Source organism: Taurulus bubalis (genome assembly GCF_910589615.1).
Source record: "Taurulus bubalis genome assembly, chromosome: 8".
NCBI classification, from domain to species: Eukaryota; Metazoa; Chordata; class Actinopteri; order Perciformes; family Cottidae; genus Taurulus; species Taurulus bubalis.
In genome coordinates, this window is record NC_136596.1 from 20370873 (window position 1) to 20381371 (window position 10499).

At 40.4% G+C, this 10499-nt stretch overlaps 1 protein-coding gene across 1 annotated transcript in view; it reads right to left on the reverse strand.

The window, feature by feature from the left end:
• gak (cyclin G associated kinase) overlaps nucleotides 1-8868 on the reverse strand; it is a gene marked incomplete at its 5' end in the record, with an annotated part of 24612 nt that extends 15744 nt beyond the window's left edge. The window contains 8 exons of the mRNA XM_079222164.1: nucleotides 400-535; nucleotides 809-898; nucleotides 1782-1907; nucleotides 2165-2307; nucleotides 2797-2911; nucleotides 3885-3944; nucleotides 4290-4351; nucleotides 8727-8868. Coding sequence (XP_079078290.1) covers nucleotides 400-535; nucleotides 809-898; nucleotides 1782-1907; nucleotides 2165-2307; nucleotides 2797-2911; nucleotides 3885-3944; nucleotides 4290-4351; nucleotides 8727-8868 — 874 coding nt within the window. The remainder of the gene's footprint in view (nucleotides 1-399; nucleotides 536-808; nucleotides 899-1781; nucleotides 1908-2164; nucleotides 2308-2796; nucleotides 2912-3884; nucleotides 3945-4289; nucleotides 4352-8726) is intronic.
• Between the last annotated feature and the right edge of the window lie 1631 nt (nucleotides 8869-10499).

A 10499-nucleotide genomic window follows, 5' to 3' on the forward strand; every position in this document is an offset into this window, starting at 1 on the left:
ATTAAGGATTAAGGATGTATATGACTAATTATTGAACGAAAATACCTTTATCACACACACGGCAATCAATGTGAATGATGGGATTTTTTTAAAACTATTTAAACTATTCTTATATTGAAGGTAATTAGTATCTATATGTTTGTGCCACTGTTTGCAGGGAATATACTGATGTACCTTTCCCATCAGGTGGAGCTGTTTAACCGAACTGGATCAGCTGGAACAAAGTACTGGTGCCAATATTCAACTTGTCATGGCATTTCTCTCTACTGTGCCTCTATGAACGTTATGTTTAAAAGGTGCCGTCCCAAACTGTGACTTGTGGGCAAGAGGAGAAGAGAGACATCGAGGGATGGAAGAAGAAAAGCGACAGGCAGAAACTACAAGACAGAAGGTACATACGTATGAGGTTGTGATACACAGTGTACTTGACATCATTCTGAGGGATGGCGTATTTTCCGTTGACGATTTGGAGCTTGGCCCCCTCTTCGAACGGGTGCTGCTTAAAACACAACAGGTAGAGGATGCATCCCAGAGCCTGCATGGAAATGATGAAGACAAACACAAAGCCACCATTATGAATAAACAGAAAAGAAAGCCAATTGTGAAGTAGACCAAACACTGTCGGAAGACAACCTGTTGTGTCAAAACAACGGCAGGAGAAAGGACTGCTTCATGTCTAAACTAAATAAGTTAGCTTTAAGCTGTTTTCTTTTTTAAACGAACATAAAACGGCACATTATGATCTTAGATAATCTTGGATTAGCTGTGACATTGTGGGACACAAATTAAAAAAGGTACAAGCTCTGACCCAGATGTCCTGCTTCTCATTGATGGGGAAGTTGGAGTAGAGATCGATCATCTCTGGCGTTCGGTATGCTGGAGTGGTGTTCCTTGTGATCTACAAGACACAGAAAACATACTAAAAACAGCTGTTGGACCACTGTGGGGTCTTGCAGTAGAAGATCCAGCTAGGCTCACATCTTGGGTAATCTTGCCTCGTACCTTTCTAAGGCATACTTTTTTTTTTCTGAGACAAAATGATTCATTTTGAAATGCTTCGGTAAAAACCGTCATCCATCATATGTTCCCATACAGACAAGCTAAGCATGCTTTCTAGAAACTAATTATTCAAATCTGAACTAAACACCTGCCCACCTCAGATTTTCATAAAAACCTCTTCCCTCGAGCATCTCTTTTGTGCTATGAGCCTGAAAACAGGTGCCGGATAGATTATTACATTTAGAAACCTGCATACTGAGGTCATCTGGGGCAAATTTCCTTTGTGTGTGTGTGGTCGTGGAATAAATATAATTAACCTGATTGATCGGCACTTCCTCAATCTCGAGCTGTTAATTCAATCAAACGTTCCTGGTTTCGGTCAGTATTGTCACTGAGCTACTGTAAATAATCAATCTGTTTGTTCCCCTTTCAATTGAAGAGCTGATTTTCGTGGAGATATTTGAGAAAATATTATGTGTGAAATGTTTATGCAATTAATAAACCTTTTGTCTGTGAAGCATAAATATATGTATACATTTGTTTTTCATCATATATGTATTTACAACAACTGGTATAAATAATCTTGTCAAAGACCGTAAGATACACAGAGTATCCATTTTTGTGATAATGTAGTCCAAAACAATTTTAGAAATATGTTTGGTCTATGTATGAAAACTGTATAAAAGACCATTTCAATATTAGAAAGGAAGAAAGACTCTTTTGTGTAAGAAGTGCCCTGTTGAGATGACCCGTGACTGATGTTTGAGTGTGTGCGTGTGCACCTCATCCTCCACCATGGACCTCTTCTGTGCCGACCAGCTGTAGTCGGGGTAATGTGACACCGTGGTGGAGCTGCCAAAGTCACAGAGCTTGATGGTGCCCTGGTTACTAATCAAAAGGTTCTCAATCTGCAACATATCAAGTAAGCAGAGGGATTGCATGTTAATCAATAAACATTAAATTACCAGTTAGTAATCATAACAGCCCCTAATTTACAGCACCGTAAATTTGGCTTTAAATTGCCGCATCTTATTAATTTCATACAAAGTGCAGTCAAACTGAATAGTTGTATTTAATTCATCGGCGCTGCATATTATGATGACATCATGGATAGGTCATAATTTGAGATATCATTCATTCAACCGACTGCCAAGGAGCAACAGACCTTGAGGTCCCGGTGTATGATTGGAGGCTTCTGTTTGTGCATGTGCTGCACGGCGCGGCACGACTGGTAGAAGATTTTCAGCACAGTGTCACATGACAGGAGAGCCCTCTGCTCAACCCGCTTTATAAAGTCCACCAGCTGACCTGAAGCAGGAGAGAAAACACAAATCAATGAAAAGGCCACCCGTCACAACACCTATGCTTTTTATTTTTTATTTTCTCTGTCGATTATAAATTGTCAGATTCATTTGGGATAATATGGGACACTGCCGATAAAAAAGTGAATCATATAGCGAAAAGGTGCTTCACACTCATCCAATCAATGAATGAATAGTGTTGATACATCTTTTTCATGGGGAAGTAAGGTTGCTTACAAAGCTGGAATATATGAATGACAACAAAGTCTGTTGTAAATGAACCGTCAGACTGGAAGGAGAGCAGGAAGTAGAACAGCCGCAGACAGGAAACCATTTCTTCACCAGTGCATTTTCAGAGTTAATAAGGAAATGGACCTGACGGGTACTGGACCTGGTTTGATGTATGGATTAGTACCGATTCAAACGCGAGGAAGTAAACAAAGATAGAGGTGGAAGACAAAGTAAAGAAATACAATGTGTATGAATGTGAAGTTACCTTTACACAACTCTGTGAGGATCAAGAACTCGGCCTGTCCGGTGTCAGACTCTTCCTTACTGATGGAAGCAGCAGAGCAGAACTGAACCATGTTGGGGTGACCCGACAGCTTTTTCTAGAGAGCAAGCGGGTCAAGGAACATCCAGCATCAAGCATGGCTTCAGGTCAGTCATTTCAGAATCTTCTAAATGGCCATCATGGCCATTGATATGTCCAACAATTTAAACTGACCTACTCTGCCTTCCACTTTGATGCACAGCCAAGGCTTCTAAAACTGCACTGTAGGTTACTGGTTAAGCAGTGACAACAGGGAGACATTATGGCTGCTGATTCCCTGGTGACTTCTGACGTTCTTTTTCTGCCTCATCAGCATCGGTGACATTAAACAGGATGCAACTAATTAAGTTGCAAAAACACAAAGTGTTGCAATGGTACTGGGAGCACAGGGCTGCTTCATTTACCAAAAGGCCGGTGCCTTCGCAATGTGCTACACAGCGTAAAACCACCATTGTGCAACAGTACAAGAGATGTCCCAGCAGTTTAGCTGCTGCGCTGGCCAAAAGGTTGTTTTTTTAGTTCCCGTCACCGACTGAGTGATCTCATTGATAAAAACTTTAACTACATAACATAAATCCCCTCCAGAGACATTGAAAGAAAGTGGATGCTTCGGTGGTTTGACATTCAGTTGCAAAAAAGGTGTCTTTAAACCTGGAAACTAAAGAATAACAGTTATTCATGATATCCTGTTCCTCACTTCCTCTCAAACAATGAACACATGATGCGTTTTAAAAAGGACAGAATCATGGCAGTCTGCTTTTATGAAACCACAATGTTATTATAAGGATAACTCCTGTAAATATATATTAGTTCCTGTGTTGTGCATTCTGACATTGTGCGGTGTTGCCAGTAAACTACAAGCGATCTCGTAATGATAGTGTACGACACTGGAGATGCCTCGTGAGGTGATGGGTTACAGATTAACTCGCCTTTGTCACATGTCGCTCTCTGCGAAAACGGAAAGGCTCCATATTGATCATAACAAAAAGACAAGTGTCTTTTCACCACAATCTGGAAATGATAAAGGATACCATGAAGCAGACTTCCTGTATGATTTCTTTGTTCTTCTCTTCCTCGTTGGACAGCAGCCTCTGAAACAAAAGCACACACAGACCATCGTTTCTTTTGTGGGAATGCACTGATAACGATGTTGGATATCAGGCCAGCTACATACATTATATACTGGAATTTCAATTAATATTTAAGTTTTGATTTGTTTCTATATTTAAAAGGTTTAGGAAAGCAAGCGATGTTTAAATAAAGCCTGATACATAAAAGCCTGGAAGGCATGTAGCTTATTAATTAGCATCAGTACTCGCACAAATATCTTAATCGCTATCGGAATCGAGACTAAAGAAGTTGGCTCGGTGCATTCCTAGTTTGTTGTTGTTCTGTAATCAGGTGATCCTTTAATAAGACATACACCTTTACCTTACCTTGAGGGCATAGTCTTTACCACTGCTCATGTCCTGGGCTTCATACACAAAAGCAAATCCACCTGAGAAAACAGAAACAGAGGGCAGGCAGGAAGTTATTACGTGTACATGAATAGTACATGCACACTGAAAATTATGCATAATCGTCATTCCCAAATGTGCAATGAATCGCGGCGATTGTGTGACACAGAGCAGAATGTGCCGTTATTAATTTGAATGTAGCATCGGTCTTAAAGGAATGTCAACTTTTCTGATTTGTTCACTTTATGTGAATGTATGGTATTGTATGTCACTGTCCTGTGACATCACTAAGAGCAGTTAATAAACACAACAACAAATACAAAGGCACCAAAAATAAAAGGGAACATATTCAGTAGCTGATTTTTAACTGTGCTTACGTGCTGAGTAAATGGCCCGTTTTTGCACCTTACGTTGTGTCACGAGTCAATTGTAAGGGGTGGCGTTCCGATGATAAAACATCAGGTGTAAGTGGAGATAACAGCGGCATGATGCCACACATTCGACCCATTCCGCAGGATGCCGGACCATTTAGATTTCTCTTATGACCGCACAGAGCCCTAAATCCTCCAGCAACGCTCCGATTCGCATGCTTGTACACGCTTAAACCTGGATCTGCCAAGTACAACCTCGGACTTATCTGTTGGCCATTGAGCAGCCACAGTGGAGAAAGTTGGATCTTAAGTGCCTCGCTGCAGAACAAGACAACACAAGCAACCTCTAACCTCTGGGCCGCCACTAAGCCCCTGCACCTGACAATGCTGAGGTAATACAGAGGCAGGTGTGGGCCCTTTTCACAGCAGCCACTTTTTCAAATGTGACTGCAGGGAAAACACAAAGGGGTAATTGATAACAAAATCAACTATGGTCCTGTTCCATTTAGATGGGCTGAGGCTTGGTAGTGCGCATGCCGTCTCAATGGAAGGCAGCAGAATCAGTTTGGCTTGGCAGGGCAATCTCTGACCTGTCTCAGAGAAACTGGTCAGTAACGAAAAGTACACGGCCTCAATATTTACATTATGACAATAATTATGATACATAATCAGAAAGATTGTATACATTGGTACATTTTATTTCTCGAGACGGCTCATCTTTTATTTCAAGACTTAAAAAGCCACTGCAGCTTGTGCACGAGAACCTTTTGGTTTCCTAACTTTCTTGTTGATCAAGTGTGTCTGTCTATGTATTTAGCAAGTCACAGTCCAAACAGGGCCAGGGGGGAGGCTACCATAGCGATGAGTAAATCAACTACCAAGCTTGCTTTGCGAAAACTTAAATGGGCAAGCTCAAGATAATACTCTTTATTTACACAGGGAAGATTCTTCAGGCTTTTATTTTGACAGTCCGGATTTTTTTTCACCCTCATCTAGGATTCAAACAGCAGCCTGATGCTCATGCACCTTTATTTCTTTAGCATTAAGGGGCAACACTTGTTATATTTCTTAAGTGCACGCCCCCACTTTACCTCATTACAAACATTACTCAGCACGAAGCGAAACCAGAACAGAACTTGTTGTCCGTTACAGCAACACCTTTGTGTCGCGCCAGTGACTTTGGGAATGCACAGCCGTCCCCGGTGTGGGGATCACATGTCTTCCTCTGTCTTGTGCTAGCATGGGGAGGGACTGGAAACTAAAAGGCTCCATTTCCTTAGCTCCAATCCAGTCCAATTCTTGTTCTTTTTTTTTAATACAGAAAATGGTAATAACCAAACGTATTACATATTGCTCGGGGCACATTCTTTGTAGTCGTGTTAAATAATTACAGGAATACATGAGGAATGAGACGCAGCGTCTCCGCTCTGGCTCTGAATAAAGAGACGTCTCTCGTCCACTGTTTCACCTGCGCAGGGGAAGACGGAGACGCCAACAGAGGAAAGAACAGCAAGGTGCCGCTGTTCAAAATCCCCTGTTTAGTTATGTAAGGATGTTACTCTCTGCCTCACTAACCTGAGGAATACAGAGAATGTGGTTGCTCAATACAACGACGATGATGATGATGACCACCACTTGCCCGGGTGACATTTTTTTTTACATCAGTAACACATCCGATTGGTTTCTTAACTTTACCCAACAGCATTGTGGGGCTGCACAAACAGATTCTTTGAAGTGGAAGAGAGCTCGCATGAATCTGCTCAAGTGGCTGATTCAACAGACAGACAAACTAGTCATGGTCCTAAAAAACAGAACCATCGGGTAACAGCCAGCCATTGTGTTCTCGCCCCAAAAGATCCTGTTGAGGTAAAAACCACAAAGACACCTTTTCAAAGAGCAGGATGAGACTTTGAAAAGGGTTAAAGGATTCGTGTAAAATGATCTGGTTTTACCATCTGCATTGATTTCAAAACTCCTGTGTGTCTCCGTTAACCACTCTTTAACTAACTATCATAGCCGAGGATGTTTGGTCACAACACGGTGATCATAGTGTTGATCAGAGGGGAAATAGTGCTGAAACAATCAGTTGATGGTATATCTACAGAAAGCTAGGCAACAACAATTTGAATAATCCGTTAACAAGCAAAAACATACAGCATTAATTGGTGCTTCTTAATTGTAATCCTCTCTCTGTTGATGTCATTCTAAGTTGAATAATGGGGTCGTGGTCATTTCCCTGTTTTGTGACATTTTAAAGACTTAAAAATTCAACACGTTAATTGATGCTTTTGCAGTCTTTACTGTGATATTTTTCTTTCAATCCGCTGTTATGGTTTTTATACAACATGCATAACTATATCTAAAAGAAAGGTGTCGTTTTCTACACAAACATTTAGACTGCAGTTGGGACAGAATACGTCAGAGAGTTGCAAATAGTGGACATGGAAGTGGGTACGTTGAATTACAAAGAAAAAACAGTTTGAAAGCGGCGATGAAGCAATCTGTTAGGATTAGTCAGCAAGTTCCAAGTAAGGTGGACAGAGATGGCTCACGCAGCAAAGAGACGTGCCAATCTGATTTTTGTTTCACTTTTTCGTTAGTGGAAAGGACTCATTCAAAAGGAGTGCCACAATGTTCAACTTTGTTTTACTGGTTGCTAGTTTGTTTTGTAGGAATTTCATGATAATAAATGACATTAAAAGTGAAGCAAGTTTGCCCACTGAACCAGTGAAACCACATAATGGACGAGTTCGACTGTACTACTGCAGGTAACTATAAATGCATGATAGTAGTATAGAAAGGTTGTTGTGCCACTTCCCACAGAGAAGAAACCCGAGATTTGATACAAACAAATAAATAAATACACGCTGTTATTTCAGATTGAAACTGTTATACACATAGTATCATCAATTGCTACGAAATTAGTATTTCGTTAGAATGTTACAGCAATGGATGATTTGACAGTCAAATTGTATTTTTGTGGTTCATTTGATATAATACATTAAATACAATACGGCCTAGTAAATATTCTAATAATAATACATATAACAAATTAAAATAAATACATTTGAGATGGCTTTTAACTGTCAAACTGCTCAAACTTCAAAAGTACCAGGTGCAACAAAAAGCTTAGGGATGCAGTCCTTCGAGAACCAAATTAGAAATGAGGTTTCGTCGAGTTTCATCATCAACACATTTCATCTGTTGCAGCCACAGCCAGAAAGAAAGGATAGAAACAGAGCATTCAGAGAAGTATACGTGCCGGAGACTTGACTGATGAAAAATCAACATACACATTACCCAGAAACCTCCATTGCATACATACATACATATATATATATATATATATATATATATATATATATATATATATATATATATATATATATATATATATATATATATATATTTTTAAATGCCCTTTCTTTTGTTTGTGTGAATGCAATACAAAGGTTCACATCAAAGGCCATATACGTCCTTCAAATAGAGTATTTAACTACCATTTAAACATGCTATATTGCTGTTACGGGCCCAATGCCACCGCACTGTCTGCTCATATGGACGCAGCTACAGGGAAGAGCTTTTGGCCACAACATTGCCATGACAGATATGTCCCCTGTACCACGACATGCCTTCCTGCCTGCTCCCGTTATGACATTTATCTTGAGTCGGACATCTATAGCCGTCTGAGAAGAAGAAGAGGTCTGAGGTGGGCTGTGAGACGTCAGTGAACTAAACGGTGGGCTTTGGGAGTTGGTGGACTCTCCATCGCAGCTGGTCTGCAGCCATCATCGTGATCGAGACCACGCATCTCCTTCACACACAGATATATTTTACTGCTCGCCAGACACACGCGAGCCCCACCGGTCAGCTGGTGTTTACATTGTGATTCAGAGCTCCGCAGTTGCGGACCTGACTGTCATTGACTAGCAGTTGAAGTGTGTCACCCGGCGCTAGCCTGTTAGCTAGCTACCTGTTGGCTAGCTAGCGAGCCGAGCAAGCGCCGCGCGAGACACCTCTTATCGACGCTTTGTCTCGTGCTCACCTTCCGCGATCACCCTCTTGATCCTCAGTTTCATGTCACCGAGCTCCACGACCTGTCCGACGAAGTCGTTCTGGTCCCGGCTAGCCGATCCGGACGAGCCGGGCCCGGCTAGGAAATCCAGTGCCGACTGGAACAGGGACATTTTGTATCCAGCGCCCTGCTTCAGGCTCTCAGAGGTCCGGGTCCGGGTACGGGGGGGGGAGATGCGCCGTTTAGTCCCAGCAGACTCCTTGGGAAAAGCCCCCGATGACGGTTCGCTCTGTCGTAAAGGCTTTTTAATCGGGTGATATTAGTATTTCACTGGAAGCAAACATCCTCTTCCTGCTGCTAGGCTGATGAGGCCGCCACCATCGCCAGTGCTGACTTCCGTGAAGGGTGATGACGTTGAGGCACGATTAAGTCATGTGATGTAGAGGGGGACGAAAGTTACGAAACAAACAAATGAAAGGATGCTCCGTCTCTTCCAGTGTAGAAGTGTAGGCATGTCGCAACGTTAACATGTGTACACTGTATGAAAACAGTTGTTTTGTGTTCGCAATGAAAGTCAAATATAGTACACGTTCCTAAATGTGTGAGTACCTAAAGAAATAGGCTTTAAATGTACGAGCTCCAGAATACATTTAGTTTACACAAGCTTCAATGAAGCAACTCATAAACGTTATTTCTAAAATTGTATTTCTTCCTCTTATTGAGTATCGTAGCTCTTACAATGTGCAGTTATGACACATTTACTACAATAATTAATGTTTTTTGTTTTATGTTTTTTTTATTCATATTTTGGTTTTCAAACTTCATAACATATAGCATTCTTCATATTACAAGAAAATAACGGCTGGGCATAATCTACTGTCATATCTATAGATTCACAGAAGGACAGTATTCTTGCAGTTCACATCTTGTGGACTAGTACGCCATCTACTGGATACATATCTGTCAAATGTATGTTTTGGATTGAAGATCCTTCTCCACACACAGTGGCGTTCGGGTAGTACGTCAGAGAGTGTTTACATTAATGCATGATGAAATAAAGCCCAGGCTTGGATCGATGTGAGGTCTTTACCAAACCCTGTCAACTTGTTTATTTAATATACAAATCAATTGTGTTGCCTTAATAATTCTATTATATAATAATAATTATATATATATACATATATATATATATATATATATATATATATATATATATATATATATATATATATATATATATATATATATATATGTGTGTGTGTGTATATATATATATATATATATACACATTATCCATGCAGGCCTAAGCTAGGAAAAAATACATAAAACAAAGTCACAACATTTGACACTTGACGGAGAATGAGGTTAAGCCCTAGCGTCCCCCAATCGGGGGACCCTTTCATATCAGGAAAATCAAGAAAAAATCATGGCATAAATCCCTCCCCCCCAAAAAAACAAACATGTTAGGTATCAAATAAAACATAAAAATCAGGGCTACAATAATATATAATCCCGATGTACAACCTCTAAACACAACTCAAGCAATAAATAGGATTAGGGGATAGGGTTAGGGTTATTAGGGTTAGGGCTAGGGCTTAAAGAAGTATGAAAGCCCAAGGAGTAGTCAAATACACAAATAGTCTGGTTGAGAACCACATATAAATAAATACAATAACACCAATGTAAAATATGAATACAGCAATATTTTCGTTGAAAGTAATTACAGAATGCGTAAACTGTGATGTAAAGGGATTAAGTAATATGCGTAATAAGTAGTAATATATATACAAAGATGTGCAAAAA